Source organism: Megascapheus bottae, chromosome 22 (genome assembly GCF_031878675.1).
Source record: "Megascapheus bottae isolate mThoBot1 chromosome 22, mThoBot2.hap1, whole genome shotgun sequence".
NCBI lineage: Eukaryota > Metazoa > Chordata > Mammalia > Rodentia > Geomyidae > Megascapheus > Megascapheus bottae.
This window is the reverse complement of record NC_143530.1, coordinates 20,597,979-20,617,074: the sequence shown is the minus strand read 5'-3', so window position 1 is coordinate 20,617,074 and position 19,096 is coordinate 20,597,979. Positions and strand designations below refer to the sequence as shown.

The 19,096-nt window shown below is 36.1% G+C and overlaps 1 protein-coding gene across 2 annotated transcripts in view; it reads left to right on the top strand.

The window, feature by feature from the left end:
• The window catches only part of Cdkal1 (CDKAL1 threonylcarbamoyladenosine tRNA methylthiotransferase), a 519,085-nt gene that overhangs the window by 143,125 nt on the left and 356,864 nt on the right, over positions 1-19,096 (top strand). For both annotated transcript variants that reach the window (XM_090356314.1, XM_090356316.1), the window contains exon 8: positions 14,804-14,924. In XM_090356314.1, coding sequence (XP_090212440.1) covers positions 14,804-14,924 — 121 coding nt within the window. The remainder of the gene's footprint in view (positions 1-14,803; positions 14,925-19,096) is intronic.

Below are 19,096 nucleotides of genomic sequence, written 5' to 3'. Positions count from 1 at the left end.
GGTACATCTTGATGGTAACTCTACAAATGAATGCTTTCCTTAAACTTCACTGGAAAGTCATTTGTGGTGGGCCAGATCCTGGTATTGTGTTGGAATACAAACCATATAGCCTCATTGGTTCACAGGTCCTTCAGTTGTAAATTGTAAGACAACAGAAGGTCCTTCTCACTCTAAAATTCTTAGAGGACTATTACATAAAATTGGATATTAGAGTTTGTCATTACAATGAGATATTGACACTAGATCACTAGCAAAGGATATTAGTATATGACTAACCTTTTTCTCACATCTGAGTCTCTGCATGAGAGATTTTTGTGATGAACATGCAGTGTATGTTCTTACCTATGTTTCTATCTTCTTTGGTGAATTGTGTCTTTCATCTTTATTCTGTTTAGTTAGACTATGATTCTGGGCTTCTTTGTGCATCTTTCCCCACCTCCCACCCCCAATCCTGGGGCTTGAGGAATTGCCATACTGCTTTCCATAGTGGTTGAACGAGTTTGCACTCCCACCAACAGTGTAGTAGTGATCCCTCCTGGCCACATCCCCTCCAGCATCTGTTGTTACTAGTTTTCTTGATCCTGGCCATTCTAACTGGAGTGCGGTGGAATCTTAGAGTTGTTTTGATTTGCATTTCTTTTATGACCAGAGATGTGGAGCATTTCTTCATGTGTCTATAGGCCATTTTTATTTCTTCTTCAGAGAAGACTCTCTTTAAGTCTTTGGCCCATCTTTTAATGGGATGGTTGTTTCTTTGGAGATGGGTTTTGGATTGATTCAATTTTTTGAGCTGTTGATATACTTTAGATATGAGGCCTTTGTCTGTTGTATGGTTAGTGAAGATCTCCCATTCTGTAGGCTTCCTAATTAATTTACTGGCTATGTCCTTTGCCATCCAAAAGCTCTGCAGTTTAATGCAGTCCCACCTATCCAGCCTTTCTCTGATTTGTTGTGATTCTTGGTCCTTATTAAGAAAGTTTCGACCTGTGCCAAGGAGGCCTAGTGTGTCTCCTATTCCTTCTTGTCAAGTTTTCAGCTTTTACCTCAAGGTCTTTGATCCATTTGGAATTAATTCTAGTGCAGGGTGACAAAGAAGGATCCAACTTTAGTTGGATGGGTATTGTGTTGAATTTGTAGATAGCCCTTGGCAAGATTGTCATTTTCACGATATTGATTCTTCCAGTCCAGGAGCATGGGAGGTTTTTCCATTTCCTCAGTTCTACTTTAATTTCCTTTTTCAGGGTTTTAAAGTTTTCATCAAATAGGTCCTTTACATTCTTAGTTAAGATAATTCCTAGGTACTTTATTTTCTTTGAGGCTATTGCAAAAGGAGTTGCTTTCCTGATTGTTGCCTCATTCTTCTTACTGTTGGCATAGAGGAAGTCAGTTGATTTTTGAGGGTTAATTTTATACCCTGGAACCTTTCCTAAGTTTTGAATCAGCTCAAGGAGCTTGGGAGTGGAGTCTATAGGATTCTTTAAATACAGAGTCATGTCATCTGCAAAGAGGAAAAGTTTTATTTCCTCTTTCCCTATTTCGATCACCTTTATGGTTGCTTCTTGTCTTATTGCTCTGGCTTGGAATTCTAATACTATGTTAAAGAGGAGTGGAGAAAGTGGATATCCTTGTCTCATTCCTGATTTTAGAGGGAATGGCCTTAGCTTTTCGCCATTAAGTATAATACTAGCTGTGGGTTTGTGATACACATCCTTTATTATACTGAGGAATGTTCCATGGATTCCTAGTTTTCCCAGAGCTTTTTTTTTTTTATTAAAGAATTTATTAACGTTGATTTTTACATCATATTTTAAATGACAAGTTTAACCAACAAGTGTTCAAGGAGGGAATATCTATTTACAATCACTGGGACTTAGTATTTAGAACTTAATCAAAATTAGGCTAAGGGTTTGTATGTCATAGAAACATATTAATTTATGACATAAAACCTTATAGAGTCATAGGTTTTTATGTCTATATAGTTATGTTTATATTTCCATTACCATGTCCATAGCTTTGGGCATGCAGTTATCATTAATATATGGCTATTAACCCCGAAGAGTACATGAGTGAGGACTTAATAATTGCATCTCCAGAGCTTTTAACATAATGGGGTGTTGGATGTTGTCAAATGCCTTTTCTGCATCTATTGAGACAATCATGTGATTTTTGTCCTTTATCCTGTTGATGTGTTGAATTATATTAATTGATTTTTGTATGTTGAACCAGCTTTGCCTCCCTGTGATGAATCCTGTTTGATCATAGTGTATGATTTTTCTGATGAGTTGTTGTAGACAGTTGGCCAGTATTTTGTTGAGGAGTTTTTCATCGATGTTCATCAAAGAAATGGGTCTATAGTTCTCTTTCTTTGATGAATCTCTGTCTGGTTTGGGGATGAGGGTTTTACTGGCTTCATGGAATGATTTTGGTAGAGAGCCTTCATTTTCAATTTCATTGAAGAGCTTGAGGAGTATTGGTGTGAGCTCTGCTTTGAAGACCTTATAGGATTCAGCTGTGAATCCATCTGGCCCTGGGCTTTTCTTAGGTGGAAGGTCTCTTATTACCATTTCTGTTTCAGTGCTTGAAATAGGCCTGTTTAGTTGGGTTAGGTCTTCTTGGTTCAGTGTGGGTGTGTTAATATTGGCTAGAAATTCATCCATTTCTTCTAGATTCTCAAATTTGTTGGAGTAAAGGTTTGACAGGTATTCCCCCATGATGCTCTGGATCTCGGTAATTTTGGTCGTGATACTACCATTTTCTTTTCTTTTCTTTTTTTTTTTTTTTTGCCAGTCTTGGGCTTGAGCTCAGGGCATGAGCATTGTCCTTGGACTTTCTCAAGGCTAGAGCTCTACCACTTGAGCCTCAGCACCACTTCTGGCTTTTTTCTATGTATGTGGTACCAAGGAATCGAACCTGGGTCTTCGTGCATGCTAGGCAAGCACTTTAACCACTAGGCCAAACCCCCGGCCCGATACTGCCATTTTCTTCTGTGATTTTGTTTATTTCGGTATGCTCCCTTGTTTTGTTGGTACGATTTGCTAAGGGTCTGTCATTTTGTTAATTTTTTCAAAGAACCAACTCCTTGTTTTGTTGATTCTTTCTACAGTTTTTTTTTTAGACTCCAATTCATTTAATTCTGCCTTGATTTTAAAAATTTGCTTCCTTCTACTGGGATTAGGGTTGGTTTGTTGCTCTTTTTCCAGGAGATAAGGTGACACATTAAATTGTTGGTTTGTGATTTTTCCAATTTGTTATTGTAGGCACTCAGAGCTATAAATTTTCCTCTGAGTCTTGCCTTTGCTGTGTCCCAAATGATCTGGTATTTTGTGTGCTCCTTTTTGTTAAATTTCATAAACTGTTGAATTTCTGTTCTGATCTCTTTGATGACCCATTGGTGAATCTGCAATGTGTTATTCAATCTCCATGAGTTACAGGGTTTTCGTTGTTGGAGATGGGTGTTCAGTTCCAATTTGATGCCCTTGTGGTCTGAGAGAGTGTAGGTAATAATTTCAGTGTTTCTGAATCTGCCGAGGTTTGTTTTATGCCCTAAAATGTGGTCCGTTTTGGAAAATGTTCCATGTGCTGCTGAAGAAAATGTATATTTTGTTGTTGCTGGGTGGAATAATCTGCAGATGTTTGTTAGATCTAGTTGGTGTATACATTTGTCCAATTCTAAGGTTTCTCTGTTGAGTTTTTGCCTGGTTGATCTGTCCATAGGTGAAAGTGGTATGTTAAAGTCACCCACAATCACTGTGTTTCGGTCTATGTATGGTTTCAGTGAAAGTAAAGTTTGCTTGATGACGTTTGGAGCTCCAGGATTAGGTGTGTAGATGTTTAGGATGGTTATGTCCTCCTGGAGGAAACATCCCTTTAGTAGTAAGTTGTAACCTTCTTTGTCTTTTCTCACTAATTTTTTTTTGAAATCTATTTTATCTGATATGGGGATGGCAACTCCAGCCTGTTTATGGGGGCCGTTAGCTTGATAAAGTTTATTCTAACCTGTCACTTTCAAAAAATGTTTTTTTGAGTAAGACATGTCTCTTGAAGACAGCAGAACGATGGATCTTGCTTTTTGATCTAACTAGATAGTCTATGTCGTTTAATTGGAGAGTTAAGTCCATTGATATTGAGAGTCAGGATTGAGAAATATTCATTGGTTTCTGCCATTTTTAAAAGCTTTCATTAGGGCCTGTGTCTTGATAGTTCTTGTGCTACTTAGATGTTATGAGTTTTAGGTGCTGTTTCTTTCTCTGTATTACATTTGTGTTGGTTTTCTATGTGTAGAACATCTTTGAGAATTTTCTGTAATGTTAGTTTGGTTGCTACATAATGTTGAAGCTTTTCCCTGTAATGGAATGTTTTTATTGTTCCCTCAGTTATGAATGAGAGCTTAGCTGGGTACAGTATTCTTGGTTGTTAGTTATTTGACTTCAGGGCATGACATATATCGTTCCAATCTCTTCTTGCTTACGTGGTCTCTGCTGAGAAATCTGGGGTTATTCTGATTGGTTTGCCTTTATAGGTGATTGTTCTCTTCTACATGGTTGCTTTTAGGATCTTTTCTTTGGTCTCTATTGATCCAGTTTGGATTATGATGTGGCGGTGGAATGGCCTTTTCTGGTCAGGTCTGTTTGGGGTTCTAAAATCTTCTTGTATCTGGATGGGCCTGCCCTTCTGGATATTTGGGAAGTTCTATGAGATGATTCCCTGCGATATATTTCCAATACCATTGACCTCTTTCTCCAGACCCTCCTCAAATCCAATTAGCCTTAAATTAGGTTTCCTAATTGTATCTTGGACCTCCTGTAGCGTTTTCTCATAATCCTAGATTTGGATTGACTCATTTTCTGTTCTTTCTCTATAATAACTAAATTATCTTCAGCCCCGGAAATTCTCTCTTCTGCATTGTGTAACCTGCTATCAAAGCTTTCTATTTTATTCTTCATCTCCCTTGCTTCTAATTCCTCATTTTTGATGCCTTGCATCTCTGTTTTAGATCATGTATGGATTTCTTTAACTCCTTGATTTCCATTTGAGTGGTTAGCTCAGCAGTTTTATTCTCTTAGACATTTGTTGGAATTTGGTCACCTTTTTGTGTGTGGATTCTATGAATTCATCCATTTTTCTTTGAAAAACTTTTATTATGGCCTCCTTTATGGCTTCCCCTTTTTCACATATCACCTTGTTTATGGTTTCCTCTTGTTTAGCTCTGGCTTCCTCCCTTATCTCTTTCTTTATGTTTTCACACTTTTCATTAATGATGTTTATCAATTGCATTTGAATAGCACTTGGAAGACTCTCCTCTAGATTTGCCACTGACTGCTCCTTTGCCTGTTCATATTGGGTGGGTGATGCCATTCCTTGATTTGACATTTTTCTTGAGTTTCTTGTTTTGCCCATTTGAAAATGGGAGCAAGATTAATACTAAACAAGATTATAATTTTTCAGATATTACCAACCTAGATTTTTTTAGCTGGCTAACAATTGATGTTCACACTTTTAGATTGATAATATGACTCTCTCTTTTTGTGCAGTTACGTACTAATCTAATATAACCACAGATTACCGATTTATGACCAAAACAATAAGTCTCTCAATCCAATCTCTATTGTATTTAGTTCCTGTGGACCTAGAGTATAACTGACCACCAAGATACACAGCATTGCTCAATAACCATCAAATGTAGATCCATGCATTATAAGAGTTGAAGGATGAACAGAAGGCCAGTGATAGAAAAAAAATATGAAAGACAACAAGAGAGATAGGAAAAGAACAATGCAGGAATGTAAGATTATAATAGTAATGAAGAAAAAGTATAGTGTAAAGATAACTGACCTAAGATGATAGACAAGTAGAATATTTGAGTAGAAAGTTTAGAAGAATTTTAATAAAACTTATGAAGATAACAAGAGTAATAAGAAGTATATATAGAGAAAAGAGGGAGGTAGATATAGGAGATTTCAATGATAAAAATTTTAAAAAGAAAGAAGAATCCAAACAACAACAAAATAAAACAAAACACACCAAAAAAAAAAAAACGTTGGGGGGAGATTCCTCACTATTGTGAGTTCTTACCCAAGAGATAATAGGGTTCAGAACCAGGGATTACAAAGCAGGTGACTGAATCAATATAGATATCATTTTTATTCAGACTGTACCTAGAACTGTCACTGTGTTTCTAGGAACGACCACAGTGATAGAAGGAATGCGGGAAAAGAGAGGAGAAAAAGAAGGAATGAATCATAATATTAGAAAAAAGGTGTAGGTAAAATGGCAAAGAAAATAAGAACACCTAAAAATGCAAATGAAAAGGGGCAGAAGAACAAAAAAGGGTATTCTTCAGTTTTTTTTGGCGGGGGGCAGGATAGGAAACTTGTGTCTCCACTAAATTCAGGATCCAAACACTTCACAAAGTCTTTGTCTCTTGTGATTTGGCTTTGTGGTTTTTTTGGATCAGATTGCTTGGTTGGTAAAACAAAGCTGAAAGATCTGAGGGCGGCTTTGTTTACCAGATCTGTGGCTGGTGCAGGGCCTCAACTTCAGCAGTGCTGGGGCGGGATTTCTGGCTAAGGGATCAGTGGGAAATCCTTTGCCAATTAGAAAGATGGCGTTTCCAGCGTCACCTCTCAGGCTCCAATTGCTTTGGCCAGGTCCTTGCCAGCAGAGAAGATGGCACTGCTCTCTGCTTGTGGGGGAGGGGTACCCTCCCAATGCCATTCCGCAAGCAGAAGTGGAAACTTCTCCTGGGAGGTACTCACAAATTGGGGGATTCTCTGGTTCTGTGGAGCAGGCAGGTCCGTGCATGGGCAGGTGTGGGCTCTGGGCTCGCACAGGCTCTCTGTGGCTCTGTCTGCAGTTGGCGTGTCTGCGTCACCATGAAGTGCTGTCTGCTCCGTGCCTGGCGGGGCTCCACTGGCGGGGCTCCACGCTGTCTTCTCATGCTGGTATACTGCCTTTTTTCTCCATCACTGTCAGTTTTTAATATTAAAAAGTTTAAAAGTATGTTTGTTAGTCTTTAGACATCAGTTATCTCATGGTTATGACCAGATATTGGTGGCTCATACTTGTAATCCTAGCTATTCAGGAGGCTGAGCTCTGAGGATCATGGTTCAAAGCCTATCAGAGCATGAAAGTACATGAGGCTCTTATCTTCAGTTAATCAACAGAAGACTGGAAGTGGGGCTGTGACTGAAAGTGGTAGAGCACTGGTCTTGAGCTGAAGAGCTCAGGGACAGTGCCCCAGGCCCAGAGTTTTTTTTTTTTTGTTTTTTTTTTTTTTTTAAAGGTATGGCTTTTTCCTGTGTGGCTCCTTCTGCCAAGTCTTAGTACATCTTTTCTTTGAAATTTCCTTTTTGCAATAGGCTTTTGAATTGATTGGCTTTAAGAAGTGGAAAATTGGAATGCAGCAGGAGTTCTGGTAGAATATACTGTGATTTTGTATAGAAATAGTACTCTTTCAGACTACAGTGTTTCCTGTCCTTGAGGCCTCCCTGGTTTTTCTTAGGAGAGAGGCCACTTCCTCCTCATTTCCGTCTGTAGCTAGAAACAGTGATCAGACCATATCTTTTAGTGTGCATTGCAGTTGTCTGCTACAGTCTACTTTCCTTGAAATCTTAATTCTTTTTGTGGCAGATGTTAAAGTGGTGGTTCAGAAGCGAATGATTTTTGGAAAGGGATAGCAAACTATATTTTGTAGCCTTTACTTGTTATTTAAGTATGGATAACCATACATATTTTTAAAGTCCCACAATGTCATATATACATACATATGTGTATATGTATATATACACATACACATTCCATGTATGATGTTGCAATATAAAAGTATATCCTTTAATATATATTTTGTTTACATTTTATACTTATGTCACTGTTAACAGTTTCTTTTATTTTTTTATATTTGATACTGGGGATTAAACCCAGGACATTCACTTGCTAGGCAAGCCTTTTGCCACTGAGCTACATCTCAGTCCTTGTTAGCCATTTCTATAGAAGAGTAATGATAAGTCTTAACTCCAGAGATGGAGGAGTAAGTATGAATTTAAGGCCCAGTAAGCTCCAGCTGTCACATCCCTAAACTTCTCTGGTTTAGATCACTTTATACTGCACACAGGACACATATGCTCATCTATCCATTAAAGATGAAATAAAGGTAACAAGGATACCTAGACAATTTTCTAGGTATGTGAATGAAACTGCTCTCTAGCTTTCATTGCTTCTTATCTATCCAGTCGCACCTTGTGATACTGATTAGAAGTTTTCATTTGGGGTTGTAAAGTTAAATGTGGCTCATAAGCTCCTGATGCCATCTATTGTCTGTTTTGTCAGCCATTATCACTGAATGCAGTAACAGGTTTGAGCATGAGAAGCGGCGATACTGTCTGTACTGCTGTCCTGGATGCTTCACCTACTGACTGAGGCTTCCATACCTTTTGTGTTGCAAGTACCAACTTGATCTGAAGTATTCTTATTAAGGGTCAATGCTAATATTCTGTTAGTATTATGAGACTGCTTTGATTTGAGTATTTTGATTTGCACTTGAGTTAAATTGTGAAAAATGAATTTGCACCATGCAAATCTCCTCCTACTGTTGAAAAAGACAGTTTTGCCTATGAAAGATCATACTTAAAAGCAAATATTAATTGTAATTCCAGAAAAAAATCCTTTTTAGAGTAAGAACACATTTTAGTTATGTAGACCATTTGTTGTATCCACTCTTTATGTAATGTAACTCAAAATAATAGTTATTAGGTATACCAACAATAAGGTACAGGAAAAAATACTTAAAATTTGAATATGTAGGTGAATATGGTTGTTGAAGTACTTTATATGCATGTGTGAAAGTAGAACATTGACACCTGTTGAAATTGTTTTAAGAAGGGGAGAGTGGAATAGGGGAGAGAGGTTGAAAAGTTTGATGGAGTATGTTGTACATTATGTGTGAAAACACAACAGTGAACACCCACTTTAGGTAATACATGCTAATAAAAAATCTTTATAAAAACACTTTCAAGTAAGAATTTGCATTTTTCCACGTTCTCTTCTGTAGTTCTTATCTATGCATAAATTTCACATTTTTGTAGTATAGATACTTTTGTACCTTACAACAGTAGTTTTGATATTAAACAGTCCTTAAATTGGTAGGGATTTAAACAGTGTACTATGATCTTACCACCAGTGAAGGTTTTGAATTCTGTTTTGCTGAGTTCTGGAAACAGTAAGGTGCCACTAGTGCCTGAGTAAACTCTCTTCACTTATATTCACTTCTACTTTGAGTTCTGGAATTTTGGAGAAAGAATGATTTCTTTCTTCATTTTGGTGTCTTTTTCTAGGTGCCATTATTGCAAATTTACAATATATGCAAAGTTTTCCAACTTAAGCTGTGACAAAGATGCTGTTTCTGTGGAGCCCAATTTTATTTGTGTCTTAAAATGAAAATATTTTAAGAAAGAGGCTTCTGTGAGAATATAAAAAAATGTCTCCTGTCTCTGAAATGTGTTACATATGCGGAATTACATTGATGGAATAGATAGAAACTTGAGACTATAATTTTTTTTGTAATTTATTTGTTAAAAAGATTAACTAAGAATATATCCAGTGATGAGCATGAATGTTTTATAGAAAGAATGGTGGGGGGACTTTTAATATTCAGTGATACTACATAAATTGTTCTGATCAAGGGAAGATGGATATTGGCACTATATTTACTCTTTTATTGCTTCTGACTTGAATTTTCTATCAAAGTACTCCTTCCTCCTTCCTCCAGCATTGTTTTTGTTTGCTTTCCTAGTAAGTTTTCCAGAAGGCTGATGCAGAGCTTAGGGTTTGGGTAAGTCTTTTAGTATGGTCCTAACAAGGCTGAAATTGTGGAAAGTCAGAGCAATCAGCAAGAGATCAAGACAATTTTGCATGATCACTCTGGTGCTGGGGTGGTGGGTAGTTACATATTCAGGAAACAATGAATGGCCTTTAAAATTAGCTGGGTTGGCAAAAGTATTGAAGGAGACTCCAGGCTTTCTATGGAGATGTAGAAGGAAAAGAAATTAAAAGGGGAAATTGTAAACAATGAGAGTCCATGTTGCCAGAAGGTTGGTGTTTCAGTATTATGTGTGATACAATGAAGCTGATAAATAAATACGCACTTGAGCTTCTGAGAAGCAGAGGAGCTACAAACATAAATTAATCAATATATGTATAAGTTTTGTAGATTGTCATGTTTCTGTCATTCAGTTAATATATATGCCTGTTCTAGGCCTGGTTCTTTCTTGGCTATTTGTGACTGACCAACGATAATACCAATATAACTGGCTTTGTGAAATGAGGGCAAGCTGGTTTGCCTTCTATGTATGAGGGAGAAATTTCCCCCTTCTCCTTCATAATGTTAGCACAGTTAACACCGTAGGGTTTAAGAAAGATTTTGGCTCTTGAAGATCCAACCACAAACACTGAATTTCACGAGTATAGAAATTATTGTACAAACAATGTATAATGCTTTGAGTTTTTCTTATATGGACTGTTTAGTATGATGTCTTTAGGAATGAATATACAATAATGAATTATAGAAATAGTTTTACTTTAAAATTTTATTATGTTTAAATAATTGTACAAATGACTTGCCATTTAACAAAGCCGTTTATGAATACAATGCATCATCTTGATCAGTTGTCATCCCTTTCAACATTTTCATTCGTCCCTTGCCTACTTATCCATTCTTCTGTTTTTAATGTTACAGGATATATATTGAATTTTTGATTGCATTGTGTCTTCTCTTTTTTCCTTTATGTCTTCTCTTTTTTCCTTTATCAACTCAGTTTCCCTTGTCCCCACCCTTTTCAAATACACACTTCCTGGTAGTAAACGTTTAGCTTAATTTGTGTGTGTGTGTGTGTGTGTGTGTGTGTGTGTGTGTGTGTGTGTGTGTGTGTGTATGTAGGGCAGACTTGAGGGTTGAACTGCTTAGGTGCTGCCTATGAGCTTTTTGTGCTCAAGGGTGATGCTCTACCACTTGATTCACAGCTTTTCTTCCAGCTTTTTAGGTAAGAATTTCACAGACTTTCCTGCCCAGGCTGGCTTTGACCCATGGTCCTCAGATCTCAAGTCTTTCTTGAAACTTGCATTGCAAGTGTGAGTCACCAGTGCCCGGATTTAGTTTAAAAAATTTTTAGTATAGAATTTTAGATTATAATATTGTTTAGTAACATACTGTAGTGTGTTTGATCATATATAAATACCATCACATAATCAAGGTTTGTAGCTATATAAATAACTAACAAAGCTATTAAGGCTTAAAATTGAATTTCATTTTAACACATTGACTTTTATGTGACAGTAATATGTAGCCAAACAATGTTTTTAAAAGATGATTATTAAGCTGGGTACAGTGGCGCACACCTGTAATCCTAGTTACTCAGGAGGATGAGATCTGAGAATCTCAGATCAAAGCCATCCTGGACACTAAAGACCATGAGACTATTATCTCCAGTTAACCACCAGAAAACTGGAAGTGGTGTTAATACTCTTAAACTTTATTTTTCCTGTATTTCTTTCTTTTCTTTTTTCTTTCCTTCCACTTCAATCAGGAGGGTGTTAGAAGTCATTCTTTTCCTATACTGTGCTAATACGGCATATTCATATGTTTGTAATTTTGCTCTTTGCTTTGTGGTAGGTACAGTATATTTAGTTTCAGGATAGATTTGCTCTTCTCATTCCTTTTGTTTTTTCTCATTTCAGTGCCCTCTGTATGTCTTTCTGGTCCTGAGCCCTTGTTTCTTCTTCTTCCATAATTTTGTTTATATCAATTAATATTAACTGTATATAAATGAGTGATTGTTCATAATGAATGATTCTTGCCCTGTAGACTTTAGATTGAAAGAATTGGTTTGAAATAAAAGCTCCATTCAAAACAATTTTTCTCTTTCTTTCTTTCTTTCTTTCTTTCTTTCTTTCTTTCTTTCTTTCTTTCTTTCTTTCTTTCTTTCTTCTTTCTTTTCCTTGCCAATCCTAGGGCTTGAACTCAGGGCCTGAACACTGTCTTTGGACTTTCTCAAGGCTAGTGCTCTACCACTAGAGCCATACCACATCCTGCTTTTTTCTATGTATATGGTACTGAGGAATTGAATCTGGGTCTTCGTGCATGCTAGGCAAGCACTCTACTACTCGGCCAAACTCCTGGTTCAGCTCATGCCTGTAATCCTAGCTACTCAGGAGGCTGAGATCTGAGGATCACAGTTCAAAGCTAGCCTCGGCACAAAAGTCTGTGAGACTTTTATCTTCAATTAACCATTAGAAAACTGGAAGTGGTGCTGTGGCTCAAGGGATAGGGTGGTAGCCTTGAGCTGAAGAGCTCAGGGACAATGTCTAGGCCCAGAGTTCAAAAAGTCCCATGACCGACCACCCCCCCCCCCAAAAAAAAAGAAACATAGAAAGAAAAAGAAAATGTCATAGCATGTACTATTCATTTTATTCATTAGTCCATTAAAAAGAAATAATTTGTGTTGGCCAGGTCCTGGTGACTCACACTTGTAATCTTGGCTACTCAGGAGATTGAGATCTAGGGATCATGGTGTGAAGCCAGTCTGGGCAGGAATTGCCATGAGACATTTCCCGTTAATGAGCAAAAAACCCAAGGAGAAGCTGTGGCTGAAGTGATAGAGCACTAACCTTGAGCAAAATATCTCATGGGCAGCATCATGGCTCTGAATTCAAGCTCTTAGACTAACATAAAAAAGGAAAATTGTTGTACAGATGATTTTCCTTCCTTTTATCTTTGACTAGATATAACAAGTAATGTTCACACTATTCCCTACTTTATTATTAATGTATTATATTTTTAAATTGAAAAAAAACCCCTAGACTATTGTTAAGTCTACTGCTTTTTAATGAATCATTGGATTGGAAAATAAGTCATTATATCATCAGGCCCAGATATGTTCTTTTATTTGCATGTAGATAGTAGAGATGAATAATTTATCAAATGTTATTAGTGCAGGCTGCATATTACTGGAGTCTCAGCAGGAGGTAGTGAAATTTGTCTCATGCTAGTATGTAAATATCATGCCTTTGCATAGTCATTATTGAACTTTTGGTATCTCTCAGAGAACTAATGTTATCATGTCAGTCTTTCCCACCTCTTTATCAAATGGACTTTTGATTGAAGAGGTCAACTTATTTTGAAAATCTGTGGCATTTACTTTGCCATATACTTGTTTGACTTTTGCTTTGCTTTTCTATCATACTAGAAAATTTCAGGATAAATAGATGAAAAGTCCCTGTTAAAGCAGTTAATGCTAAAAAGGTTATGGGTGATAGTTTTATTACTTCCGGTTTTGAATAATTATCTAGGAGATATATAAGTGATATAGTTTTATGGAAGAAGAGGTGTTGAAACATGGCTAAAATTGCTTAGAATCTGTACTAATTATTTATTTGTGGTTATTTTAAGGGAGTCCTTTAAAAATGCTGTTTTGTTTTTTTTTTGCTTTTTTTATGACTTCATGTGGAAGTGAGTGGACTATCCCCCATGAAAGCAGTGATAAAACTGGATAGATAGTCAAAAGGAAATTATGCATTATTGTGGAAATACACTAAAAGCATTTAGCAAATTGAGAACTTTGCTTAAGAACAATGTGGTGTTTGTGCTGTGGTTGCTTTCATTTTGCTTCCTGATAGAATGCAGCAGACTGAAGCCAATGGCGTCACTCCTACTGCCGGGATGGTTCACATTGATTTGGATAATGGAGTGGAGATTTTGATGGCAAGTGACAGGAATCTGTGACATTTCTGGAAGTTGGTTAACCTGTTTGGTGCAAACACAAGACAAGTGAGCTAGCAAGGGATTTAACAGTGAAATCTTAAGAATTCCTCAATGCACAGCAGAAACTGAAATGTGACCAAACCATTCATACTTACCCTGGTTGATGGAGTCTACATGCATTTACCTGAAGAGTCCAGTGAAGATGTAGGGGAGCTCAGGAGAAAGGATAGGCCGACTTGGAAATTGTCCTAACATTTCCCTCCCTAGCCCATCTATCTATCAATTCATAGCAGAAATCTTACCACCTCAAAATAATTAAAAAAAATATGTTCGGTCAGTTTTTAAACTGACAAAAAATACTCCTACACAGAATTGATCCCCTAGAAAGTCATGTTCGAAAGCAAGCAAAAAGGAAGTCTAGCAATTGTCATTCACTGTGGAGAGGACATGCTTTGTAGATATGTTCCAGTTAAGTTACTACACAAAACACCATTTGTGGGGAAATGGAAGTTGAGATTTGCTATAATATCTAAAATGTCCAATATTCACTGTTCAGTGCCAAGCAACTAAATCTACTTATACTCTTGGGGGAAAAAATATTCATCAGGTTTACTTGTGATTGAAAGTGTTGGATTTAGAAGGCAGGGAGTAGAAAGAACTAAATGAAACTTTGTTGTTGTTAAGACTATATAGTGATTCGAAACATGGTCACAAAAACAAAAAAATCTAAAAAAATGGAGGGAAAACTGTAATAGTGAAATCTTCATAAGTGGAGCTTTAGTCCAGCTTTTGATATGGCAGAAGAAAAAAATGCCAGTAACATTAAGAAAAGTGACCACACCTTCCCTAAATGTGCATTTTGAAAAGTAAATGGTTTTCAATTGAATAAGTTCAGTTAATCAACCTTTTCTTCTACAGTTTGTACTTCTGGAATATTTTTCTTTCCTCTCATAAAAGAAGTTAAATGTAAACATTGACACATTTGCTGCAGTCAGTAGGTTAAAGTGGAGTGATGTGAGTCATGTTAATATTATTTATGTGCTTGGTTTGAAGGTCACTCTGTGAGATTGTTGAACCAGAAGAAGGATAATGGAAAGCGGTTGGGGGGAGCACGATTGGATTTGCCCAAGATCAGGAAGAATCCACTGATAGAAATCATTTCCATCAACACTGGGTAAGCTACTCTTGAATTTGCACATAAAAATGGGATCCTCCATGCATACAGGTATACAGGTTCTCCCCCTCCCCCACCCCCTCTTGAGTGTGTGATTAAAAAAAAAAACATAGTTGAACTTTTTCTAAGGAGAGAAAAATCATGAAAAGCTCAGCAGTTATGGAATAGTTTCTTCTAAAACATCTCTTGTCTGCAAATTATATTTCGTTGTATAATCTAATTTGTAGTGGAATTTTTCTTAATCTTTCATTGTTATTTTTTTAATTTTTGTTAAAAGTATGGCTTTCCAGCTAATACCCTTTGTTTAAAATAGACTATGAGGTGACTGTTGGCACATCATATTTGACACTTTGGTAAGTGTTGCTCAGAATACTGACCATATTTTCGGAGTGCATATTTACAAACGGTTTTCCTATGTGCTCTAAATTTGTGTGAAAAAGGCCTATGACTCGATAATATTTTTATTTTCACACCATAGTCTATAGTTCTTCCCAATTAGAACTCTTTTGCTACTCATTTATATTTTTGTATTTGTTGACTTTTGTTCCTTTATGTCCCTAGATGACTATATTAGAGAGCTTTCTATTCCTTAAAATATGAGAAACACCTAGAGAAATGCCTCCCATGCCTACTGATTAAGCTAGTCTGCTGTTTTTGACATTGCCCTTCTTTTGTCCTCTTTTTCTGCATATTATTTCCTGTTGATATGTGGTAGACTAGTCCATTCTTTCTACTGCTTCACTTTCTCTTTCTGAACTGTCTGCCCTTCCAACTCCCCAATGGCCATCAAGTTTGTCTCTGATTATTTTTTCTCAACATCTTCTGGTTCATTCTTCACATTGCTGCCAGATTGAAGAAGTTATCTGTTTATTTGTTTGCTTTTTTTTCTTCTTCCTCCTAAAAGCCCTGTGAGATGACAATGAACTGGTGTAGTAATGTGTTGTGGACCAATTTCTGGCTTTTGGTATTAAAGATTTAGAAACCCTAGTGTCATCAAGTTCAGAGATTAGAATTTAAGACAGAGAGGCAATGAGATGTGTAACTGTGACTTGACTTGAAGAGCTCATCGAAATTGAATAAGATATTTATTGGATGAATCAATGATTGAGATATATAATTTGTAAATTGAATATGACTGTTAAATTCCCAGGGAACAGTCAGATTGGACAATAATTTTTGAAATTTGCTGGCCAAGCTTAAGTACACTTTCTCCTGAACAAGTGTTTAGAGAGAGGTAAAGTCATAATTCTTCTAGAGTATCTTTTTTTTGTATGTTTTTTTGTATGTTCACTGTGGATCAGTTCCTTTTGGATAGATGCATTCTTTTAAATATGTTACTATTTCAGAGACTGTCAAACCCTATTAGTTCAAGAGCCATTTAGTCTCTTCAAGGTAAATTTTTGCCTACTTCAGAGCCATAGTGAAAATTACTTTTCTGTCTGTGTTATACTCTAGTAACCACTTATCCTGAATTACTGAGATAATCAAAGTCTAAATTGTTTTCCATTTTGACAGTTGGCCTCAGTATGTGGCAAGGTTTACTGGATATACCCATTTTTTCCCTGCTTACCTTACTGGCATTTTTCCTGTACTCACTTACACTGTCCTTTATATAAAGGGGCTGTTTGTTTCCCCCCCGCCCCATTACTGGCCTAAGTCCTTTACACCCTCTACTATACATCCACAACATTTCATTACACTGATTACAGTACTTGTCACACTGTACAGTTTACATCTTCCATTAAACTGCTCTCCCAATTGAGCTTTTTCAGCCACACCCATACATCTTCCATTAAACTGTGATCTCCTTAGGTGGCTAGTATTTTAGTTGTTAATACATTCTTACCTTCAATTTCAGTATCTGATACAAAGAGTATCACGAATGTTGATTGAGAATTTTATTTTTTTATTGAAAATTTATTAACATTGATTTTTACATCATATTTCAAATGACAGTTTTAACAAACGGGTATTCAGGAAGGGAATCTCTAGAGAATTTTGTTTTTAATTTGGCTTATATCAGTTATACATCCCCACACATATTTATATTGCTAAGTATTTTAAAGTCATTACAGTTGCTGCACATTAAGATTATTTTCTTTTTTTTCTGATTTTTTAAATTTATTTTTTATTGTAATTAATAGAAGGGTTACATTATATTCACCAGATAGAAGGTGTATTACTTCACAAACATTGATACCCTTTCTCATGACATGGTCCCCATTTCCCTTCCTCCTACCCCCCCCACCCCCCCCACTCTTTTTGATTCCCCCCTTCCCATCCAATTTCAAATAACCAATTAAGCACACATAAAATATATCAGATAACAAGGTGAAATATTGTAACAATATGATAGCAAAAGAGATAAGAGATAAAATAGTACATTAAGGACAACAATCACTCATTATATGGCTTTTGTTTCCTTATCCTGGAGGTCCTTACATTTAGTGTCATACTATTTGGCCTTATGTCTCTAGATTTTGTTTTATTGTAAATCTCTGCTAGGAGAGCCCAAGGTTTCTACTGAATTTGACAAATGAGCGAAATCATTGAGCCTATGTTCCTTTGAGTCTGGCTTACTTCACTTAATATGATTTTTTCTAAGTCTTTCCATTTCCTAACAAATGGGGCAATGTCATTCTTTCTGACAGCAGCATAGAATTTCATTTTTGTACAAATACCACATCTTGTTGATCCACTCATCAACTGAGGGACATCTGGGTAAATAGTGCTGCAATGAACATTGTTGTGCTAGTGGATTTAGTATGTCCTTATTTCTGGACAATTGGGTAAATGCCAAGTAGTGGAATTTCTGGGTCATAGGGGAGTTCTACGTTTAGTCTTTTGAGGAACTGCCGTACTGCTTTCCATAGTGGTTGAAAGAGTTTGCACTCCCACCAACAGTGTAGTAGTGATCCCTCCTGGCTACTTCCCCTCCAGCATCTGTTGTTATTAGTTTTCTTGATCCTGGCCATTCTAACTGGAGTGAGGTGGGATAAGATTATTTTCTAAATAGTTAAAACTTTAGATTTTGAAATATTTCTTTTATGTAACTATCACTTGAAAATTTTCACATGCACTCTCTTACATTTCTCTTCCCATCGAGTCACTATTCCTTCAAAGGAGACTATATTACAAAATATTGAAGTTCAGTGGGTAGTTAATGTCGCTTTGATATTTTCTTGTGCCCCTTATGTTAAAGAATAGAATTGAACTTTCATAAGTAAATAAGATATACTTTTGGTATTATGAGAATTCAGTCCACTTGATCTCAAACTGAGATTCAGATTTTTAATTTTCCTGTCAGTCATAGCCAGATCATTTTCTCTTGGACGATAAAAGTACCCACAGATTTTGTCCGAAGTATTATTTTATAACATCTTTGGTTTTCTTTTTAAATTTTAATTCTAATTTTTTATAACTGATAAACTTTCAGAATTTTTTTCATTTAAAATATTTAAAAATAGGCTCATAACTTTTAAAAAATAAATGTCCTTCTTGCCAGAAGGCATTACAGTTTTGTTTTGTTACATTCCAATTAAATATGGAGTTATAAACTTTTTACTTTCTAATTCTTTAGGAAGGGGGTCTGTTTGTAAGGAAGTTTTATTGTATGTATTATTAACTTGTTAAAGTTACTTCTGTACCCCACATATGCTTCATTATTCAGAAATAGAAAAGGTATATATCAGTTGCTTTAGCCAAGGTGGAGGTTAAAAACTTCAGATCATGGTAAATGCTAATTTTGGATGATCTGGGAGGACTTTTTATTTGATCATAGTTTTTAAAAATAATAGTTCTGCTTGTAGTGTTTTAATATTCTTATTATTTTAAAGAGTAAAATGGTTGTAAAGCTACCTTCTACTTCTAAACATTTATCTTTTCTTTTTCTACATTCTCTTAATTTTTTATCCATAGATTCTTCTTTTTATATATGTTTTCTAAACTGGATATAGGAATTTTAATTTATATTACTTTTTGGTCCAGTTTTCAGTACTCTGCTTGTTTTCTCAGGTGAGCTTTTTGAGGTTAGCAGCCACGTGCCTGCTACTGCTATGTATTATTTCTAGGCTGTTTCCCATGTGGCCAAGGTTGTCTGTAAATGAAATTAGCATGAATAAGTATATATTTGAATAGTATGGTGATAAGATAGATATATTGACCTGACTGAG